A 23,414-nucleotide genomic window follows, 5' to 3' on the forward strand; every position below is an offset into this window, starting at 1 on the left:
CGTGAAGTTAATTAGACAAGTACACAAATAAGGCAAGACGCCTATTTTGTCCTGATCTAAATTTTGCCCCAAATAATGAAAAGCGTTTTCGATTGTACCCAGTTTATATAAAGGGAAAATTAAAGTTGCTTTTGAATAATTCAGGGTTAATTTCAAACATTTAATATAGGAACATAGACCTGTCAACGCTCAAGTGGAATAATTTTCATGTCGGGCCCATCAGTTTTACCACTTTAATAACTGAGGCCATAAAAAAAGTCTTAAGGACCAGTTGGGCGGTTTGCTTCAATAAAGGCTTCATTTTGACAATTTACATAACACGACCACCAGTCGTTATTGACGTTTACCTGCGTCGCAAAGTGTGTCAATGATTGTCATTGTGTTCAAATATCGGTCTTGCGAGGGTACCTCGAGAGTTTTCCTTCTTGGTTTGATTGATAACAACAAGATCTGCGCAAAACGAAAACAAAAATGGTTACGTTCCTAACTTATTCCATTTTGCCATATGCTCGGTGTAATTTGCATTAGTTGTTTGTGGGTGAGTGTCGGTTGTCTTTTTCGCCCACGCTTTTACGTTTTTTTTTCGTTTAATGGCGTTTTTTTCCCTTTTACCTGCTCTGGTGATATATTGGTCATTTGCTCTTTAGTCTCTTTACGCTCGCGCTTGTGTCAATAGAACTCACTTAATATGTTATGCAGTCGTAAAGTGTAAAAGGAAGACTTTCTACTTTTCAGCTGTCAATTAACAAGATGCATCCAGAAAAAATTAATGATATGGACATATAGTGAACTTATTGCGGCAAAAACAGCTTGTGTTTCCTCGATTTTCTAGCTTTGATAGTTATTAACGTGTAACACAGTTCATGCAAAGTTGGTGATCATTTTGAAAACCTGAAGGGAAATGTGTTGTTTAACTAAAGGAAAAAAAACTACTTGCACAGCAAAATTAGAATTTTCTTAATAGCACAATGTGGCTCAAATATCATTATTTGCTTTTTCCCCACCTGCTTAGAACCCCTCAGAATCCTAAGAGTGATCTAGATGTATTTTCGCATTACTGTATCAATACATTTTTAAGCTGGCTAGTGATAAGAATATATAAAATTATCAGCTAGAAAAATACTGACTTGTTTTTTTTGCCACATTCTCAGAACTGAAAAAAAAAAAATGTTCGGCAATTAGTAAAAAAACTGAGCTTATGTTTCGAGCTTTACTTTAAAAAAAAAATCGATTTACTTCCATGAATATCATTGATTGTCTTAAAAGGGGAAAATGCTATCAGTGTTAACAAACCTTAGTGGACATCATTTTCCGCCTTCTCAACTAGCCGAGGTCGATGTCTGGCTGCATAACTCTTTCACCTTAAAGAAATTTTGCATCCAAATCCCCATTACCGTACTCATACTTTTCCTACAATTTAACTGAATCTGTTTCAAAATCGAAACATTTTTGCCGATATCTTCAGAGTGTACCGTATGGTGCATTATGCAATCACTGTGTTTGTGGCACTAAAATGGTCTTGAAAAGATCTAAATGGAAGTATTAAATTGTACCTAGTGCCAATCACTCACTCACTCATTTTTTTCGCTCCTGTCAGTGGAACATGAGGCTACAACCTCGCGCCACTATGTGATGAGAATTCTACCTGAATTGAGCCTGACGTTAAGGTCCAGTGTATGGGACATGCTTTACGGTATATAGTCGGAGGAATATAACTTGCGACACCTTTAACATTGCAGTTCTGAGGTAGGTGGACAGAAGCCACCGAGATTCATAACAGAAAAAAAAAAGATTTCAAAGACCTTAAAGATGTCTATCATCGATTGCAACACTGGAAATAGCATGGTTTTATATATTTAGTAGCTTTGTATCTTTTTACGTCCCATTTGATAGCTATAACCTTGTTCAGTTTTGATAAATACCTTACTACTGATTTATCATACAGTGGGCACCGGGTTATAATTTTTATCAATTTACGAAAACAGGAAAAGGGCCATTTGTGGTAGAATTGAACAGAATAAAAGGTAAATGAGAACTATAACATAACTACTGTACACCTGGGATTTGGGGGATGGTGGACAAGGAGCTAGAAGGCGGAAGTCAAGTGAGATGTTGTAAAACTTATCGACTAGAAGCTTCATTCGGGTTCCAACTTTTTGTTATGGATCAAGGCCCTGTTAACTGAAGACGGACCTTGTTTGTTTGGTTTATGAAACATTTTCACTGCGGTGTGAGAACTAGCTATCCAAGATTCCAGTCAAACATTCTGCAACATTTTTTATTTTTAAACAGCTCACAGAGACGCCAATGAACGATGATTTTAACAGTCTCAGATATTTTTCGACCGTTTTTTAATTCGCCTGGTGGCTAACAGCTAACAGCCAATCAAGAGTCCACACTACAAATATCATTCACCTGTCAGGTTTTCAGACTTACTCTCATTTCCGATCCGTTCAACTCATCAAGTCCTAAACTCTGACTCGCGCGAGAAGGTAACGTTGTTAGTCAACAACCACGAAACTCCTCCCGGATGGATTGATTTTACCGGCATTGTTGTAGTCTCGAGCTCCTTTTCAGGTAAGGCTGATTAGTTGCACCTTCACACAGACTTGACCATATACATGTGTCGACAGTCACTACGCAGACCTATCGCAGCTCCTATCGTTCTTGCATTGTTTTAGAAGCCATCAAATGGGGGTTACGCCTCCAGGGGCCCGTTTCTGGAAGATCCCGAATAGTTTTCGCGGAAAGCCGTAGCAAAATCTCAAACCTTATGATTACATAGCTGTTTTATTTGAATATTCTTAAGACGACCAGAAGTTCCCTTCAGACAAGAAGTTTCAGGCGTATACACGTTTCTGTTTTAGATACAGATGAACTAAAAATGGCTTTGCAGGCCCGAAAAGTTTCCGGGGCTTTCGAGAAACAGGCCCCTTGACTCATGAGGCCATGAATTACTGTATAAGTGAAAGAGGAATTTTTTCTCCATTTCACCGCTTAGTTTACAGTGGAACTAGGATCGGCCCAATTTTTAGCGAGAAATTTTTCTGAATCATTACGGATTGCGTGTTCTCTCCAATCATTCGTGCTGCAACCCTTAAGTTTATCTTTGACTAATCATAAAGACACCGATAAGAGAGCCTGTTGACTCCCTTCAGGCTGCTTAAAACTAAAGGAAAGAAGGCATATTGATCGATAAGATCGGAGCCTATCAGCCTATTTCTTCTTTTGACTCAGTGCAGATATAGAAAGCGTGGGTCACCTGTGATAACCGACATTAACAGGGCGAAGTAATTTGCAGTTAATGGTGCTTTTAGCCATGCGTTTGCGTTAATTTGATACCTTGACATTGGAACAGAAGAGTGAAGTAGGGACCTGTTTTAGCCAAGCAACACACAAATTCTAAAGGCAAATATCAGTGATGACCTTTGAGACATCATTAAGTTGATTATGTGAAAAACACCTAAGTTCATCTGATTCTCCCGCTTGTATGTTGCTCGGCTCGTGGTAGTGTGCGTAGTGTGCGTACACAGGTGCTCGACGGGTCTTCCGACCAACAATCATATTGAAATCTCTATTCTAGCAGCTTGCGTTCTGAAACAATGAATGATATTGTTTTCAGTGTCAAATTAACAGTTGCCTGAAGAATTACGTGGTCTCGCTGACTAGTTATTTAGCTTTCATTATAAAATGCTGCTCTTTCAGTATAAGTACGCGTTGATGACCGTGTAATCGCACGTGTAGGGACGCCGTCTCTTAGCATCGCAGGAGAAAAAGAAACGGCCTTTAAAACCTCGTCAAATTTACTTCCTGTATTCTTAACCCTTTTTCAATGGTTTTTGTTCAAGATTATATTTATAGGAATTCCAGAATGACTTATATTGTCTTCAGTGTTAAGGCTAACAATTGTTTTAAAAGAATTATGGATAATTTCGCCCACCTAACCAGTTGTTTATTCGTGATTATGACCTGTTCTTACTTTCCAACACGTTTCAGGTACACAGCAATTACTGCCACGCTCATTGTCCCATAATCGCTCATCGAGACTCGTGTAACCTGCGGTTTTCTTGTGTATTTAGAGTTTTTTTTTTTCATTTTCATCACAAGCCGCGAGTAATTTTCTCGAGATACCTACTTCACTTGTTTCAAAATTAAAAGTCGTTATTGGCTGTTAATGTTAATGTAAACGTAATTCAAGAAGAAATTCTGAATAGTTCAGGCTTCAGGAGCCGTTAACCCAATAAGTGAACTCGAAACTTGTTTGAACGTAAAGTTGTTTTGTAGTGAAGTTCTCACCTTAATCCGTTAATTGGCGTGCGTTGTCCGGTCCGGTCCATGTATTCTCTGTTTACGAAATCAACTCATTCAGTTAAACACACAGGTGACGAGAGAAAAGACCTGAAATAATCAGCTAGGCCTACCAACTTGATGTTCCTTCAAATTCTCAGAACTGCTCCAAAGAAATAATTCAGAGTTAGTAATAAGAATTAGTATTTTTAGTTGGATATTAATTTCATTCTCAGCGAGGCATGATTTAGCAATGCTACCGATTCATAGTAACACCTCTGGTTCAAGGCCACTGAAAAGTTTCTACGACAAATAAAAGATCACACTCTTTTCATTAATCTCCTCCATCCCGTTTTTAATTGCAGCTCCTTGTTAAGTGAGCGACGCGTTAATTAATTCTTGGTTACAACTTTAAGCTTGGCGTCTTTCAAAAGTTGTGCTTTAAAGTTAACACCGTAACTGACCTAAATACATGGCCTCCAGCGGTGACATCAAGTGGTAGGCTTAAAATAACCTCCAATCCTTTGTTGCTATAGTCAGAGAGTTCTTCTTTTTTTTCTTTTTACCATAATACCATGTTGTTGCATTGCTTGTGGCTTTTGTTAATAGACACCTATTGTAAATAACAGTGTTTTCCGTGTTGCCAAAATCATAATTTGTGCTTTTCTTGAAGATTTCACCTCGCACTTCTTAGTAATCAATATTTTAAAGGTTTCTACACTTCTCGATGATTAACAGGAGGAAGCAGTTAACGATGGTACACGTGTCATCGCCGGTTAAATCCGGCGCAGGTTAATTACGTTTCATCGCATTTAAAGCGCAGTTCGATCGAGTTAACATCACCACACTTTGGTGTTGTTTTCATCACATCTCGTTCAGACTGGCCCACAGTCTCGTACCGTTCTCACCATAAGCGTACATCAGTTTGATATTTCTGCTCCAAGGTTAGTATTTGGCATGTTTACACGGGCATGCAATAATAGCTGAAGTGTTTGAAACAGACTCTCTCAGGTCCTCCTGCGGCCTTTTCTTTTCGCCCTATCCCTCATCAGCAGGGTATCGACCACGCCCCAAATTAAACGTGAAATTTCCTCGTTATTATCTCGTCTTCCACCACTTCCTCTACAACCGTCACAACGCAACCAGCTTAAGCTGCTTTGGTTTGTTTTCACCTTGTGATCTGCATTGTTACTGAATTACGTCCCTTACTCTGTAAAGAAACGATTTCGAAACACATGAAACAAGAACTATTAGTATTAGAAACCGACGTTTCGGGGCATCTTGCGCATTATCAAGGTTACATAATTAAAGATAAATAGCGGTTTGTGATGAGGCTAAGTTGAAGCGAATTTGCATAAGAGAGTACCAAGCTAATTACATGAATACTTTAGCACGAAGAGAATCAGACTGTACATTCACTGCTGGGTTAAGATCTTGAATACAAAGCATTTCATTAACAAGGCAGTCAAATTTGTCCGTGAATTTCTTGATTACACTTAAGCGTGCTAAGAAATTGGTCGGAACAGCACTGTTATGTTCTTTGGAATAATCTTTGTAAATAGATGACGCCTTTTGACGGTGTCCCTCAACGCGTGTGTGAAGGTGGCCCTTTGTGTCCCCAACATAACCTGCATTATGTAACCTTGATAATGGCGCAAGATGCACCGAAACGTCGGTTTCTATCACATATTTCTTGTTTCATGTACTCTGTAAAGCTTGTATTTATTTTTAATTTCGTTGCGTTATCTGCGGTGGACTGCCGAGATATATCACGCATGTTGATAACTTATCTTGACCGATTTTTGGTTTTATTGGCACGAGCCTATATCCTTGTGTGTTGATTGAACGTTTGACTCTCCCGTTTCAGTGGGCAGCAAAAATTAGCCGATTCCTTTGATTTTTCATTCTAAATGAGGAGTGCTGGGATTTAAGAGTTTTGGTATATGTGCTGAAAAAAATATGCTTACGTTATGCAACCAGGAAGCTTATTGAAAAGTGAGATCTACTCACTCAGTTTAACATTCTAAAAGCCTCCGACCAAAAGGGGTTTAAACACAAGATTGTCAATTTAGTGATTTCTTGGTATTACCAAATAATTTTTAGCCATGTTTCTCCGATTAACTAAGACGTGTTATCTACCTTCAGTACGAAACTAAACGTCCAGTTTCCTGGGTCACTTCGAAGTCTTGGTCGTCTTCTGTTTTCTGTTGTTCAAGTGAAAAATGTTCCTGAAAGCGAACTGACACCTTGATCTTCACTGTAGAGAAATGTAACTAACTATCCCTTGTTTGCAAGCTCTACCTGCCCCAACAAGTGTGTATGGGTTGTAACCTGAATAAACAAGAGAGATGAGAAACATTTGTCGCTAAAATGGCAAAGAGAAGTTAAAAAATGCCACAAATTTCCCAAATTGGTGTTTCGCATTTAGACGTTTCATTTAGGTTTTGAGTGCATAGTTGCAATTTTGATAACGTTTAGTTGGACATAAAGCATTTTGGTTGCAATTAAAGAATTTTTTAAAGGGGGCTTAATTACGGAGAGTGGGTGAAGAGAGAGGGTAGGAATTTGCTTGCTATGAAAAGAAGATAAAAAGGTTAAGACCTAACCGGAAGTAATGGGAACAAGCAAACGTTATATTATGCTGGATATTTGAATAACCATGCAGCTGTGTCGTTATCTAGTTTGAATGACGAAGGAAGTAAGGAGGTATATCATGTGGGGTTAAAATTTATAAAGTCAAAGTAACTGGCGGAAGATTGATGAGTCTGTAACAAAGGGAGGAGGATTTTGCTTCAATTTTAACGTTCTTTTCTTTCGTTTCTACCAAAGCAGTTCTTTTGTAAGGTGTTTCTTAGTTAATTGCATTGCTAAACTTTCCTTGTTCCCCACGTGCCTTAACCGGGACTTTCGTCGGTCTTTGGCTTTGCCCTCTGCCCGAGGTCACCATGCAAAGAAGCGAGATCAAAACATTAGATTATTGCCTCCAAAACTAACCATTCCACCAGGTTGAACTGGACAAATATATTTGTCGTGTCCAACTGTAATCACGCTGATGAGTAAATAAATTTGACTTCAGTCAAACCTCTCGTAAGCGACCACCCGAAATTCCAAGCCTGGTCGAGAGCTTAGACCATATTGGGTCAAAATTTTGCCTCCTTAGCACATGTTAACTGCAAAGACTTTCCCCATATTTTAAATGTTTTTATTCATGCGAAAAGTCAATTTTGAGAAAAAATCCGGTACTTCCCACTGAGAAATTTCCGTCTCTTGTACTTCCCAGGAATGCGATGATGGTACAAGCCCTTATTATCCAATTTACTCTTTATTATCTGTCAAGTGGTCGCTAAAGGGAGGTTAAAATTAGAAGAGAATTTTAAACTTTTAGCTCTAAGAGTGATCGCGGTCGCTTACGAGAGGTGGTCGCTTACAAGGGGTTCCAAATATAGTGATTTGACTGGGAAACGTTTGGTATTTTGGAAAACTGGTCGCTGAGGAGAGGTGGTCGCTTACGAGAGGTGGTCGCAACCGGAGGTTAGACTGTATACTGTATGACCTCGCACAAAGCTCGACTGTAAGATGAGTCCGCCGGGGTTCCAAATTTACTAACTCGTTATCACGTTAGGGGCGGAGTAGCGGGAATCAGAATACGCTAAGTATAGGTAATCATACGGTTTCGAGTTCTCACAAGTGCAAATTAACTCCAAATTGAAAGAGAAAAACCGTATGATTATTTATTAATAATATAAACATGAAAAAATTCGCGCGGAGGAAGTGTCGGAAGAACTTTCTTGAAGCCTTTTTTGCTCATTTGAGAAAACTTTTTTCAAAGTTTCAGCACAAAATTTTCGTCATCATTTTACGTGATATCATTTTCTTAGAAAAGTTCCTATTGTCTTTCAGTCAATCATAATCCAGAATTTCGATGTGTAATTTGCACTGGTGTTACACATTTTGCATTGATGTTACACTTTTTGCACTGGTGTTACACTTGAACTGCACTGCTCTTAGCCAATCAGACTCGAGTAATTTTTTTATGTGTATTATTATCCGGTTTATCTTCAAACTTTCCATGATCCAATCAACGTGTGTTGATATTAGTGCGTGTGGTTGAGTGATGCCGTGTTGCGGGAGTGTTGCAATTATTTCGATTCCTTTCCATCCTTGCCGATATTCGGAAGCGTTTTAGGAGGGTGGTAAAGGGGGGGGTATAGATCACGTTTCACGGAAAATAAAGCAGCCCTTTCACAATTCACGAAAAATACAACATTGGCATTTCACGCTTCACGGAAAATAAAAGAGATCGTTTTGGGAAATCACGGTTCACGGCGACTATGGAAATCACGATTCACGAGGAAAAAAATGGCTATTTCGCATTTCACTGGAAATAAAAAGGGCCGATTACGGGTCACGAAAATACCCTTTACCACCCTCTTTTAGCAGATTCTACTGAATTATGTGCGGTTTCAAACCTCGGCTTGATCGCTATCTTTATAATCAACCGGTTATTAAGAGTCCCTGTCCATAAAAATGGAAAATAACTCGGCAAGGGTCGAAAATTCGATTTCCCTCATATTTTCATGGTAGATAGGCTAGGGCATGACAAAAACTACTGGATAGTTTTCTTGGCAAAATATCCTTTTATTTCAAAGAAATATGCAAATTACCAAATTCCGTTAAAATCGTCATTTAACGCACCATTTTTTTTTACACAAGTTTGAGAGCCTCGCATGCAAAACCACATCATTCTTCCGTCTTTAAAACACTCAAATATTTTTGTGCAATGTTTAAATGTGTACTGGGTTGATTTTAGGGAATGTTGCGTTGTCTTTTTGGGTGCAAAATAATTAAATTTCGAAGACATGTATTTCATTCACTTAAAAGTACTTCGTGACTAAAATTAATTTTCACCATGTGCGAAACCTTCAAATGGATCAAGCTTCTGGTGGTTGAATCGCAGAAGGATGGTCTACAGATTCCTGCAAAAAATTTCTTTGGGCAAATGATTGTGAGCGACGCGAGAGCTTTTCAAAGTACGTCAAAAATGCAAATATTTGACCATCCGTCATCAAATTTCAATTTACGGGTTAGACGTATATTTTAGCATGCACCACATGACTTGACGTCTGTTAAGTTGAAATAGACACAGAGCTGATAATTTCGAAATATTCTAACCTCATTTGCTGTAAAAGGCAGGTCCAAAGCCGATTTGACGTGTTTCTCTCACTATTCGTCGCACGTAAAGTAGAAGTTTGCTTTTGTTTACATAACGTCCGATGTACATCGCCAACTGTCAACTTATTTAACGGTCGAATACCATGAATCTGTGACCTTCTTTCGACACATATGATCACCGCTGCATCTAAGTCAAAAACGGCTAAGTCAATTGTAGATAGTTGCTTGCTTTGCGCTACACCAAAACATTACGTTTGATCATCATGGTTTGATGGCTTGAATCCTTGCTTGCAGCGGTTCCTTGTTCGTCACGCAATGCTGTGATTCCATTTTAGGGGGTAGGGGTAGGACAATTTCTATCCTAATGCGTAAGGCTCCGTAAGGCTTTGAATCACTGGGAGCACACAATCGTGTTGAGTAGGAAGAGATTGAATTAAGAAATGAAAAGAATGAATAGTTTACCATTGCCCCTGTTGTTATCTTTTACCCGACCACCGCTACCTACATGCCCTGCGTAATACTGCAACGCTCAACTCAAACCTAGGTCTTTTCGCGCCATGCAATTATTTTTGGTTTCCATGTAATACAGTGGGCTACCCTCGGGGAAATGGGTGGTGACCGCTTAATGGAGCTAGCCGCTTAAATAGAGGTTGGTGTACCTTGAATGTTTAATTTTTCACTTTCGGGCTATAAATTTCTTGGTGAACATGGAGTCAATTCAAGACAATCATGATAGACGTGTGTTTGAATTATCACTTGTCATGCACCTTCAATTTCAGACTCTTATCCGCCATCGCCCTTTCCAAAACAAAGTTCTTAAATTTTAGGGTGGCCGCTTAATAGGGGTAGAGACAATAATGAAACCCTTATCGGAATGACCAAATGGTGGCCGCGGAGGTAACCGGTCAATAGGTGTTTTATTTACAATATTTTGCTGACGATAATTTTGGACGGTATTGACAACAGTCCACTTTTTTCTGTTACATACCAATGCCTCGCCACTAAGCAAACAAAATACGCCAAATAAAATGGCATGGCCAGGGCTATTTACTCACGTAACTACTAATTAAATTTAGTCTGTTTTTCTCACGAATTAGACACGTTGTGATTTCCTATTTTTATTTCAGCTAGTTCTTGCTTCATTGATCTATAATTTGCTTATGGCGATTTTCTTAAAATTCTAGTGAGTACAGGCACTAGCTTTATCAGCTGTTGTCTGAAACGTCAGAACGTACAACAAACGTGATTTGGACCGACGCCACATACACTATAGAACACGATTTTATAAATATACACATATTATTATATATATGAACAAACAGATGAACAATGATTAAATTGTTTCACTTATCCTGAGAGTACTCTGTACAAAATAGATCAAAATGTGCAGCGTATGCCGTGACAGCATTGCGTGACGAACAAATAACGGCTGTAAGATTGTGCTGCGCCGACACGCTTATCAGCAATGGTCAGCAATCGATCAAACCCAATATTTTGGCGAAGCGTAAAGCAAATGACTCAGCCGTCTTAGACTTAGATGCAGATTCATAGTATTCGACCAATAATAGGTTGACAGTAAGCGATGTACATCGGACGTTAACCTTGTGTAAACAAAAGCAAACTTCTGCTTTATGTGCGACGAATGGTGAGAGATCCACTAGAAACTCGTCAAATCGGCTTTGGACCTGCCTTTTACAACAAATAAGGTTAGAACATTTCGAAATTATCAGCTCTGTGTCTATTTCAACTTATTATAGGTCAAGTCGTGTGGCACATGCTAAAATATACGTCTAACCCGTAAATTGAAATTTGACGACGGATGGTCAAATATTTGCATTTTTGACGTACTTTGAAAAGCTCTCGCGTCGCTCACAATCATTTGCCCAAAGAAATTTTTGCAGGAATCTGTAGACCATCCTTCTGCGATTCAACCACCAGAAGCTTGATCCATTTGAAGGTTTCGCACATGGTGAAAATTAATTATATTCACGAAGTACTTTTAAGTGAATGAAATACATGTCTTCGAAATTTAATTATTTTGCACCCAAAAAGACAACGCAACATTCCCTAAAATCAACCCAGTACACATTTAAACATTGCACAAAAATATTTGAGTGTTTTAAAGACGGAAGAATGATGTGGTTTTGCTTGCGAGGCTATCAAACTTGCTTAATAAAATGGTGCGTCAAATGACGATTTTAACGGAATTTGGTAATTTGCATATTTCTTTGAAATAAAAGGATATTTTGCCAAAAAAACCATCCAGTAGTTTTTGTCATGCCCTAGCCTATCTACCATAAGAATATGAGCGAAATCGAATTTTCGACCCTTGCCGCGAAATTAAGAATTTGTCTGATTTTTACAGGCAGGCACTCTTGAGGGTAAAACTAACTGTAGAAAGATGCGTTTGGAAAACAAAGAAATCCGTCATGATTATCTTGATAAATATCTTGGTATTGATAGATCGTTGACAAACCTTCCAATGTTCGACTTTTGGAACAATGAACTAAAAGCAATTTTTAAAATAGCGTCTCAGCCGACAGTGTGTTTTTAAGTATTTAAGGTAGTTTCTATAAACTCAAAATCAAATCACATGTTATTTATTTTAAATCGTACATTGTCAACTTAAAGGTTTCTTATTATTGACATTCATAGCTTTGACATTGTCAAATTTATTGTTTTTATTTTTGACTTGAAATGTCATTTGGAGTACTTTTTCCTTTTTAGAATTAGTGTGATTTAACAATGTTTGTAAACCTGTCCTATTTTCTTTGAGATGCAAGTAGCTATAGCCATTTGGATTTTGGACCATCACGGATTGTCGCTGGGTTAAAAAGCGTCTATTCCAACGTTATCAAGTATCCTGTGAGACACTTTTCGTACCTCAATGTTAAAACCACCGACGGAATTAGATATCTATTGTGCGATTTATTGTTTCAAGTAACAGAGACGTATTATTTTTTTGCGATGGCGACTTCACGGCCAAGGCAAATTTGCCATCAATTTGTTTGAACTATATTTCTATAAGCCACTATTCAAGTCTTAACAACTGTGAAGGCAGCTTTGATTAAAAGCTTTACTGTTTGTTTTGCTCTCATGATGTGATGATCACAATCTGACATGGTATTTGCTTTCTCCGGCACCTGCCTTTTCAATATCACTTAAAACTACTTGATCAGTATACTATTTCTCTATACGATGTTTGTAAATTTTCAAGCAAACAGGTAGTGAGAATTGAGTTAGTTATCAACTGTACTAGGAGTTACTGTCTTGATGTGCCGCCAGAATCTCAGAACTAACCTTTATGGCTTTGTGTAGCGATCAGTAAAGAGAAGTAGTATTTCTATCTTTGAACTGGAAGGCTTCAGCACCAGGCGGTAGCATAACGCGAAATAGACGCTATTTTTCGTGTATTTCTTCAAAAAGAACCGAGTTCCTAAGCTTCATTTGTACGTGCTTACTTTGCACTTCCTTGGCCGTTCCAATTCCTTATTTTGCCAGTTCCATTAATTCGCGGCGAGAGCTCTGTATCACACACCAACCTATAACCTCGATATTAAAACGTACGATTTTAAACTGACCTCAAAAACATCCGCAAAGAAAATCGATTTTGCAGTGTGACGGATGGCTGGGTGTCATGTTCGGATGTGCTTTGTTTACTTTTCTTCCCTTTAAAAGACAAGGTACTCTGTCATTCAACGAAGGCAAGACTATATTTCGTTGAATTTTGTTCCTTACCTGTTTTCAGTTATATCAAGCTTTTGTGAGATAACAATCACCAACAGACCGGCCAGAGCTACACAGAGCAAGCCAAAGTAAGTGCATTTACTATATAAGTGATTTCATAAATCAGCCAGTTCCAAAATACCCACATTTTTAGCTCTGACGCTCCGAGAAGTGTAAGTACCACGAGCACTAAGGAAGGGAAATCTTGACAATTATTTCTAAGAATCGCAGTCTGGAATTCAATGGGTGTGTTATTTCAGGCGGAGACTTCGTCGCTTCACAAATCCCAATCCAAGACAAGTAAACCATAAAACGATTTAAGGAGTGAAGTCTCTTTTTAGATACGTTTAGTTTTATGGTTACGAGTTGGTGAAGGTTGTCCAAATTTCTTGGGACGCATGTTTCTTGGGTTTTAGTTCCTTAAGTCCTGACTCCATTTTTTCGTCTTAACCGCCTAGACATCATAAAAGTTACTGGTTATGCCTATCTCATGGTAAGAGAGGTCATCTGTTGTATAAGAATTTAGAAATACGTTAGAAATACTTAAATACGTTCGTTTCGCGAATGAGCTAAATATTATCGACATGACTATTCAAGAGAATTTTAATTATCCTGAGTTAAGCTACGAAGCAACTACGTTGGTGAACTGCTTTATTAATATGTAGCTTAGTGGTGCAGGAATGAAATATCGTTTAAATAAACTTGTGTAATTGAATTTTATATATGTCTTTCAACTTGAATACGTGTTAGCCAAATGTTGCTTTATCAGATGTCGGCTTAATATAAACGTTTTTCGTTTTATTGAATTGTCGGATTGCCTCGTGGCTGCGGGAAAAGTATTGTGAACAGACCTTCTATAAATATGAAGGTGTGATCTATAATATCAGGTTCCCCATTCCACGGAATTTGTCATCATCTGCCAGACTAAAAATCTACATAATCTTTTGTAGTTTAATACTCCATCTTTTTTGAGCGGTTTGCAGATTTTTTTCTTCAGCTTCTTCTTACTTCGTTTTCTAGAATTTGCGTAGCACTGCTCGACTGAAAAAAGTGTCGAGTTTATGAAGGGGTTTCTAGTTGGATAGATTCACAGCCATCTCCCTTCGTGGTGCTTCGTTTAAGGTCTAACATTAAAAATGGATATTCCGGTGATAAAATTCGTTTTTCATGACTATTTGCTAATGAAGTCCTGAAATGACAAAAATTAGCCGTTGTTTCGCGAGAGCTCTTTAATCGAAACATTGTCTTACTTTAGAGCCGTTTTCACTAGACCCTTTTAGCTTGAGCGGTTTGTTTATCCATTACAGACCACGCCATATTCTCTATTTAAAGGATGTTTACATATCCATCGAAAAATTATTCATTTATATACACGCGACTATTTCAAAATTGAAAGCAAGAATTCTAATCATCACATGGTCTGAAATGGGGCAACAAACCACCCCAGCTAAAAAGGTCTAATGAGTGTCGTAAAACCAAAAGCAAAGTAATCACTCTAACCAGTCACAGGCCATGTAGCTGACGCAAAGCGCGGAAATATGAGTGCAAGCCAGTCATGATTGGTTTTGGTTTTACTTCTGGTTGGATGAATAAATGGCGCGAGTAATTTAAGCCAATCGCATAGCGTAGCAATGCAAAACCAATTACTTTCGACACTCAATGGAAAACCGCTCTAATTACACTATTAATGGCTTTTTCTCCTGTTTGTTACTCCTCGATGGCGACCATTAGGTCTTCAGTTCGTTGATGAAACGTTAGAATATTGATATAAAGCTGGTTGACACGGAATTTAATTATTTCGCGTCATAAGGGGAACCCATTAAGTCTCTGACTTTAAAGAAAACAGTAGCTAATATAAATCTGCTTATCAGTTTAAATGTCAGTCGTACCGCCCATCGTTGAAATATAGATACAAATCTTTTGATTTATTCTCGCATTTTTATCCAAGGAAAAAAAAAAAGAGAGAGAATAGTTTTTTCATTATATTAGTGTTTGAACTCTCCAGGAAGACTACCAAGGCTCAAAATTAATATCTGCGTTTGGACAACCACAGACACAAAGATCTAATTATCTTAATTTTTCGTAGAGCCATTTTTTCTCTCGCGTTTGGCAGTGCGTAATCGAGAAAGTGGTTAGTTTCTATAAAAACTGGTTTGCTGTGTTGGTGGGCAAATGAGACATTTCGGTCGTCGATTACCAACTTGACGTTGATAAGGGTAATACATAAATAACTGATCATGACTTTTTGGTTCGCTTTGACGGAATATCAGGCGAGTTTGGATGAACAATGATTCGTATATTGGCAAGATACAGTCTAGACAAACATCCATGGCGAGACCCAACAAGCCTGAACGTGTACTCAAGAGTGTAAGGTTAAGTCTGCATACAAGTCAAATAGCCCATCAGGTCCCAGCTTATCCCGGTTTCCGCGCGTATGATGAAGCGACTTGGAGTATTTCTACTCCGCCCTGGATGGAATGCTAGTCCATGCCATCGCAGGGTTACCCCGGCATTAAGTTCGCCGGTACCCATTTATACACCTGGGTGGAGAGAGGCACCGTGAGAGTAAAGTTTCTTGCACAAGAACACAACACAGTGACCCCGGCCCGGGCTCAAACCCGGACGGCTCGCTCGATCCGGAGACGAGCGCACTAACCATGAGCCAACCGCGTCTCCTCAAAAGCGTAAGACTAGGTATTTACCATTACCCAAATTTGGCCTAGGGACCTTTAGATTGGACTACGAGTTCGAGATTGAGTACGAATAGGACTTTCGAAATAAAACCAGTGACGTTTCCAGAGCCCTTGCTCTTCATGTCGGTTTTAGGTAGAGAGGGTAGCTCATGGGATGAGATGGGTATGTGACGTGATAATGTGGAGCTTGTGAACTGGTAGCGAGGAGCTCCGGAGGCCCGAAGGCCCGCCAAGTGGAACACATACTCATACAAGAAAGAAAAAGAGACCCATGAATTGATTTTCTTATGATTCTCATGGCTAGCGGTATTGCTCGTTCTCACAAGATGGCGGCCATACTCCGGGTGTCTGGAAAACCCGAATAGCGAATAGCGAATAGTCGTGAATAGTGCGAATAGTCTCGAATAGTGCGAATAGTGGCGAACAGTCGCGAAAAGTGGTGAATAGTGATGAATAGTCGCCAATAGTCACCGCTTTAGATCTAATATCCAGCGTTAATTAATTATCCAAATAAGCAACAGAATTTCAGTGAATTTATTACCTTTTCTTCTCCGGACTCAGGCTGGTAGGCTGTCCATCGCCGACATTAAGAAAACAGAAAACAGAAAACACAAGGGTATCCTAATAAAGACGTATTTGCGCTTTTGCAGCGGTTAAAACAGAAGAAATTACGTTTAGAAACACCTTTTGTCCTGATTTGCGTCTGTGCTTTCTAGAGGAAAAATCCCATCCTAAGTTGCTACGAGGTTAACTGCGAGATACTGGGTACCCTATTTGTTACTATTTGCCACTATTTGCCACTATTCGCCACTATTCGAGACTTTTCGCCACTATTCACACTATTCGTACTATTCGCTTTCGCTATTCGGGATTATTCGCTGTTCGCTATTCGCGACTATTCGCTATTCGCTATTCGGGGTTTCCAGACACCCCTTTCTGAACACTGAGCGTATGCATATTATTTCACTCTGATGATGATCAAACAGATCGATAAAGTTAAGACTCAATTTTAACAGCTTTTTACCTTGAAGTTTTACATTTGTCTTCTTTATTTATTGTCTATAATATCACAATTTCTTGACTTTATCCACTGAATAATTTTTGATTTTATTTTTTATTGCATGACAATGCACACACTCTATAGGTTACAGAGAAATGCTGCCTTGGTTTATAGCGGCCCTCTTTGATATTGGGCATCCATGTTATGGGCAATTGACAACTGTCAAAACAAGGTATCCGGTGACCAGTTTCGCGTGACCACATCGGGAGCTCAAAATTAGGGTGATGGACAAAACACTGACCCCCAGTCCATGGACTACCCTAATGGACTAACCAAATGGACTACCCTAAAATGGACTACCCCTTAAAAATACTATTTCAGAAGAGTGGCATGTTAAGAAGCTGCGATTATATACTTACACTGCACGGAGGATGCTTTTCTTTTCGTTCTGCATCGCCTTCAGTCGCCATTTTGAATAAATATACTGAATAACCGCTGCACACAAAAAGCGTAGACTCATATCAAATCAAATATCTTGCTCCCATGTGATTTACAAAACTCATCAAAGTCTTCATCTGAGGATTAATTCAAATATACGTACAATCAACAACGTCCAGTTGTAACTCAAGTTATAGCCTGCAGTACAGGCGGATTAGCGGGCTCTAGCGTGATACACGAGCGCGAAGTGCGAGGCGAGATTTTTCTCGCCTCGCGCTTTGCGCGCGCTCATGTATCGCGCTAGAGCCCGCTAATCCGCCTGTACTGGAGGCTACTCAAGTTATGAGATGGAAACAGATTTTGTTATTGAAGGTGTTACCTGAGCTGTCCATGCTGGCATGTGCTGCTGACACTTCGAGTGGCTTGAATCTACGCGTTTTCTGTTCAGCGGTTGTTTTATTCAGTATAGTTATTCAAAATGGCGGCTGAAGGCGATGCGGAACGAAAAGAAAAGCATCCTCCGTGCAGTCTAAGTATATAATAATAATAATGATAATAATAATATAATAATAAACGAATCTTTAGACAGGATTAACCCATCAGTACTATAAAGTACTGTTATCAAAGGGTTCCTGTAAGATTTAAAAATTTAAAAATTTAAAAAAGGTAAAAAGTTAAAAAGGCAAAACTACGTACATTGGAAAACATATAAAAACTCACGATTAAAAATTACAAGTAAAAACGTTCGTTGGCCTTTTGCCTAAATAAAAGCCTAGAGTTCAGAGTTCTTATGTCCGCCGGTAAACTGTTAAAAATTGAAGCCCCTAAAAACGAAAAACTCCGACGGCCAAACTCCAAGTTCATTTTCGGCAGTTCGATCGAGGAAAATCTATTTCTTGTGTTGACATTGTGACTTGCCCTTGTAAAATAGTTCTTAAAAGGCGTACATACATTTCCAATTAGACAATCAAAAACATACAGACAGACTTTTCTTTTCAAATAACTGTCAACTGATGGAATACGAATGACAGTCTTGTTTTGCAGTCAGTGAGGAAATGCAGCTTAGTCCACGATGTTCGAGGTTGCGAATTAGTTGCCTGCGCGTATTTGAATAGCTTAGTGTGATTAGACTACAATAGGTAAAAACAGGCATAATCATAGCCCTGTAAATGCTTTCTGCAGCTGCACAAGTAATGGAAGAACGAATTTTCCGCAGTAGAGTGACTCTCCCGGCCGCTTTCCTGTAGGTTTTGTCGAAATGGGTTTCAAAACTCAATGTAGGATCTAAATGGACACCCGAGTACTTGTAGGTTGTTGTGCTGTTTATATGTAATCCATTTACCGTCAGATTGAGCTGTTTACCTTGGAGACGACTCAACCTTTGTGCAGTTCCGAAGATCATCGCCTCTGACTTCCCTTTTTTGAGATTTATGATCAGTTCATTCTTGCGAAACCAAGTTGCCAGATTGTTGATGTCATCATTTAGATTCCTTTCGATAACATCAAAATTGCTTGAAGAAGTAAAGATTACCGTGTCGTCGGCATACGTGATGATTCTGGATGATTGAAGAGGTTTGTGAACATCAGCAAAATATATATTGAACAGCAGCGGCCCAAGAATGCTTCCTTGTGGAACCCCAGTAAAACCGGGATTGGGCTCTGAAAGAACACCGTTGTATTGCACAGTCTGCTTTCGTAAAAACAGGTAATCTGTGAACCACTTCAGCTCATTGTCACAAATCCCATAAAAGGGCAGTTTGTTTAGTAGGCCTGAATGACTAATGGTATCAAAAGCTTTAGACAGATCAATAAAAACTGCTCCCGATACCTTGCCATTATCAGCTTCTTTCCTTATTATGTCTGTGAAGTATGTAACAGCCAGTTCAGTAGAGCGTTTAGAACGAAAACCAAATTGATTATCAGGAAGGAGGTTATTACTTTCTAGATAGGACACCAGGTGACTATACACCACTTTCTCTAAGATCTTTGATAGGATGGGAAGAAGTGATATTGGTCTGTAATTGCCTATCTCAGTTGAGGAGCCAGACTAAAAGAGTGGTAATACTTTGGCTTCTTTCCATTCAGCCGGAACAGTTCCAGATCTAAGTGATAAATTGATAATGTAGGTCAGCGGCTTTGCTATTACTGAAGCAGCATCTTTCAGCAAGCCAGGTGGAAAGTTACCTAAGCCAGTAGCTCTTTTCCTTTTGAGATTTCTCAGCTCTTTGTAGATTTGCGATTCGTGGACCTCCTTGAACAAAAAGTTTGTTTTATCGCAGCTTCTTAACATACCACTCATCTTAAATAGTGTTTTTTAGGGGTAATCCATTTTAGGGTAGTCCATTAGGGTAGTCCATGGACTGGGGGTCAGTGTTTTGTCCATCACCCAAAATTAGAGTTCATCGAGGTCACGCGTTTTTTCGAAGTTGACCGCTGACCTACTACTGGTTTTCGATTAGATCGCGGACGCATGTCAGGTCAACTTGCTGTTATCAGGGCCGGGTTGTTCGGAAGCCGTTTAACGCTAACCCAGGATTAAAAGTTAACCAAAGTATAATTTTTTCTTGTATACAAATGTTTTTCACTGCTTATATTTTGCCAATTTAGAGATTATTAAAACTCAAAACAGGAGGCAAAACAATATAAACAGAAAATCTCACCGCAAAGTTACAAAACTCAAATCAGAATTCTAACTTATCCTGGGTTAGCTTAATCGGGCTTTCAACAACCCGGCCCAGGAGCTTCGGTTTTAGGTCTGGCTAAATCTATATATTATTAAGCTGATGGTACTCGTACTCAAATCTAAAATCCTTTAACTTCCTTCGCTAGGACGATGGGCTCACGCGCGAAATATCGATGATCACAATAATGGGGACGTTTTGACTTACTTTACTATGTTGTGTTGCATTCAAACTTATGATATTCTGCGGGATGCTAATGTATGTCATGCTGGTATTTTCACCCGGGTCACACTCCATGACACTTTCATGAACTGGCTGCAAAACCGACGTTTTAGAGCCGAGAATAGCATTTTTTGTTGCGGTTTTTCTCTGAGAGAAAAGATAGACAGAGTTGAGATAGATTTGCACTGTCTTTTAACTCTGTCAATCAAACAGTGATTCATGTACCGGTCAAAACCGGCCTTGAGGGAGTTTGATTTCTGGACAGCTTGGAGGCGTCTCCTCTTTTGACGCCAGAAGATTTATTTAAAAAGCCAGAAGATTTTTTTTTTAAAGTTGTTTTTTGTGCATGCCCCACATAAATTTGACTGCAATCTCTCGAGAAACACTCCAGAGAAAGTCATGTATAATAATAAATAAGAAGCAAATCCAAAATAAAAATTTGCTTTTGTATGCTAATATAAAAAGGCTAACAACTGAGAATACAACTTGCTTACAATATAAGCTGACACTAGAAATAAAATATAAAATGAAGTATAAAGTTAATTCATTTGCCACTTTTTGTGAAAATTTCAGGCTTCGATGGATGAAGTATCGGCTCAAAATGTTAACTTCTGTCTGCCCATGTAAATTAAGTTTGTGTTACGAGTTGTTACAGGCATTAGAGAAGACATCCGACGTGGCACACTCAAAACAAACTATTTTATGCAAGGCTCCTGTGCTAACTGCTAAATTAATTTATTAATTTACAGATGAGACTATTTACATTCCCGTTGTACCTCTTGGTATTGCTTTCTGCGATCACGTGGCAGGTGTGTTGTGAACAGAAAGTGGGTAAAATTCGTCATCTCTGCGGCGGTAGCTTTAGAGTAATATGGGAACAATGCTGTGGGCATCGATGTGGAGTACATGCGCACAAGCGAGCACTTGGTAAGAAATCTAGCGACACAAAATTAATATCTGTTTTCGTCCTATTCTGATGGGAGCTTGTTAGACTGGTTATCTGACTCAACTGGGATCGATGAGCAAGGAGCCTGGACCCACCTTTAGAATCGGTATCATCTAATGGCATTAGCCCTAGATTTCGTTCTTCTGGATCACTTGGCTCTCTTCGGCCAATCAAAGCGCAGCAAGACTAAGCAAATATGGCACGAAAAATGTTATTTGATTGGAATTAATTTTGAAATAATTTCCGTAAAATCAGAGCTTTGAAACATCAAACATATTGAGACATATTGAGACATTTTCCCCTGGTTTTTGATACGTCCTTTGTACCTTCCTTATGACCAAAATTATTTTTGCTATGCACAGTATGAAGCACCCGCATTGTTTATCATAGCGATGGTCATGTGTTATTTATGGCACCATATCGCAAATGTAAACCCTTATTTTCAGGCCATCGTAATTTGATTGAAAGATAACTCAAACAGCGATGATGAACATTGTACACCAACGTATTTTTCCTAAATTTGACGTTTCGTATGCTATACAAACTACCTTTTAAAAACTGACCGTTACAATTTTTTGAACAATTATATTATCCTTTTTTAGATTCTGGACCTCTAATACTACGATATAAATAGTTCAAAAAAATTGTAACGGTCACTTTTGAAAATGTATTTTCAGCGTACGAAACGTCAAGTTTAGTAAAAATACGTTGATGTGCAATGTTTATCAAGGCTGTTTATTTTATTTTAAACCAAACAACAAAATGTTTCTTAAAAGTCTCCGACTGTCAAAGAATAGCTAATATTCATTGTTTAAGTCGAAAATATCTTAAGAACGTGAAATGAATTCGTAAAAGCTGTCGAAGGAACTCAAAATTTATATAATGAAGTATTAAAACCTAAAACTAACCTGAGGAAAGAAAAAACTTTCAATTTGGACAGAAAAGCCTCCCTACGAAACATAATAACCATGGAAACGACAAGCTACTGGTTCAAGATCTTGGCACACCTAAATTTCCCCGGAATATTTTTAAAAAGAAATTCCACATAAGCTTAATTTGATTCAGTATTGTTCACCTGAATACGACCGTTTTTGTAACAGCATTAGGCCCCCGCGCCTCTCAGACATAAAAGCCAAACACATTGTTTTATTTTATTTAATCAACTCTCTTTTGATCTTCAGGAGAAACGATGTCGGCTCAAAAAGCCAGTAGTTTTCTTAAGTCTACGTCCAGTCATATGTTAAAGCGAAGATCACTGGATGATGCAGTGGAGGAATGCTGTAATGAAGGCTGCACCATAGAAGAAGTCAGCGAATATAAATGTTAAATAACTGTCAGGTGTACCATAGAGTGTTGCAGTAAAACTATTTTTATTACACCGCTTAATTACGATGTCAGACGTTCCTTTTTCTCACCAGTGGAGTCACGCTCTTTTTTATTATACCTTTAATTTGTCACTAACCGAGAGAAACTTCGCAAACAAGAACATAACATTTAAAAAATAGATTACATGTACCGTGTTTCTATCGAGTTTTAGTATAAGTCTACTAGCGTTCCATCACGAATGCCGTTCTCTGACTGGCTACGCTACTCCCTATCCTGTGATAGATAAGGAGTAGCGTAGTGTGCGCTTGTTAACAAAAATGACGGCCGCTTCTTGGCGTTTTCGAAGTGTCTGTGACGAGGATTTAGATTAAGTTTTGAACAACTAGTAGATTTATACTTAAACAATTAGATTATTTGCTCTCGATTTCTATCGCGCGACAGTTGACGATGGCGCAGCCCTAGTCAACTACCACGCGATAGAAATCTCCAGCTCATGATCATAATCTAATTGTTTAATAGAAACGCGAGTGGAAGTTTGGGAGACGAGAAATGGTGCGGAACACGAGCCGACAGGCGAGTGTTTCACCAGGGGGGGGGGGGACTGCCATGTAAAAAACACGGGGGTGCTCGTCCTACCTCTCAGGGTGTTAAGCCTCAAGCGGTCCACAGCGGGAACTTTTGTGGTATCTTTCAGGGTATTGAGCCGAAAAAAATATGACAAGAGATAATGTGTTATGTGAGAATTGGTACCTCCTAGGAGAGAAAAGAATTTCAAGCCACGCCCACAAAACAGGATCTTGGTAACTCTTAGGGGTTCTTTTCAAAATTTCCGATGAGCAGCCCCGTCTTTTTTGTACGAGTGCGCTACAGTGAAACCTGCATTAAGCGGACCCCATATTAAGTGGACACCCTCTATCAAGTCA

The 23,414-nt window shown here is 38.9% G+C and overlaps 1 protein-coding gene across 2 annotated transcripts; it reads left to right on the forward strand.

Moving 5' to 3' along the window:
* Positions 1-1,131: 1,131 nt before the first annotated feature.
* LOC145478686 (insulin-like peptide 01) lies at positions 1,132-23,085 on the forward strand. Of its 2 annotated transcripts, XM_081456791.1 has the most exons (4): positions 1,132-2,577; positions 13,208-13,274; positions 20,969-21,146; positions 22,347-23,085. In XM_081456791.1, the coding sequence occupies exons 3-4, from the start codon at positions 20,969-20,971 to the stop codon at positions 22,490-22,492; spliced, it is 324 nt and encodes a 107-aa protein (XP_081312917.1). In that variant the 5' UTR covers positions 1,132-2,577; positions 13,208-13,274; the 3' UTR covers positions 22,493-23,085. The 2 variants fall into 2 exon arrangements, with proteins under 2 accessions (XP_081312917.1, XP_081312916.1); XM_081456790.1 differs by lacking the exon at positions 1,132-2,577 and having other exon boundaries at positions 12,747-13,274.
* The last annotated feature ends 329 nt before the right edge of the window (positions 23,086-23,414 follow it).

The sequence above is a fragment of the Orbicella franksi genome, chromosome 2 (assembly GCF_964199315.1).
Source record: "Orbicella franksi chromosome 2, jaOrbFran1.1, whole genome shotgun sequence".
Taxonomy (NCBI): Eukaryota; Metazoa; Cnidaria; class Anthozoa; order Scleractinia; family Merulinidae; genus Orbicella; species Orbicella franksi.

What these genes read in the sequence shown, in the direction of transcription:
- LOC145478686 (XM_081456791.1), top strand. Translation starts at nt 20,969, where the DNA reads ATGAGACTATTTACATTCCCGTTGTACCTCTTGGTATTGCTTTCTGCG. An exon ending in TGCGCACAAGCGAGCACTTG is followed by an intron (nt 21,147 to 22,346) that starts GTAAGAAATCTA and finishes TTTGATCTTCAG; the next exon opens with GAGAAACGATGTCGGCTCAA.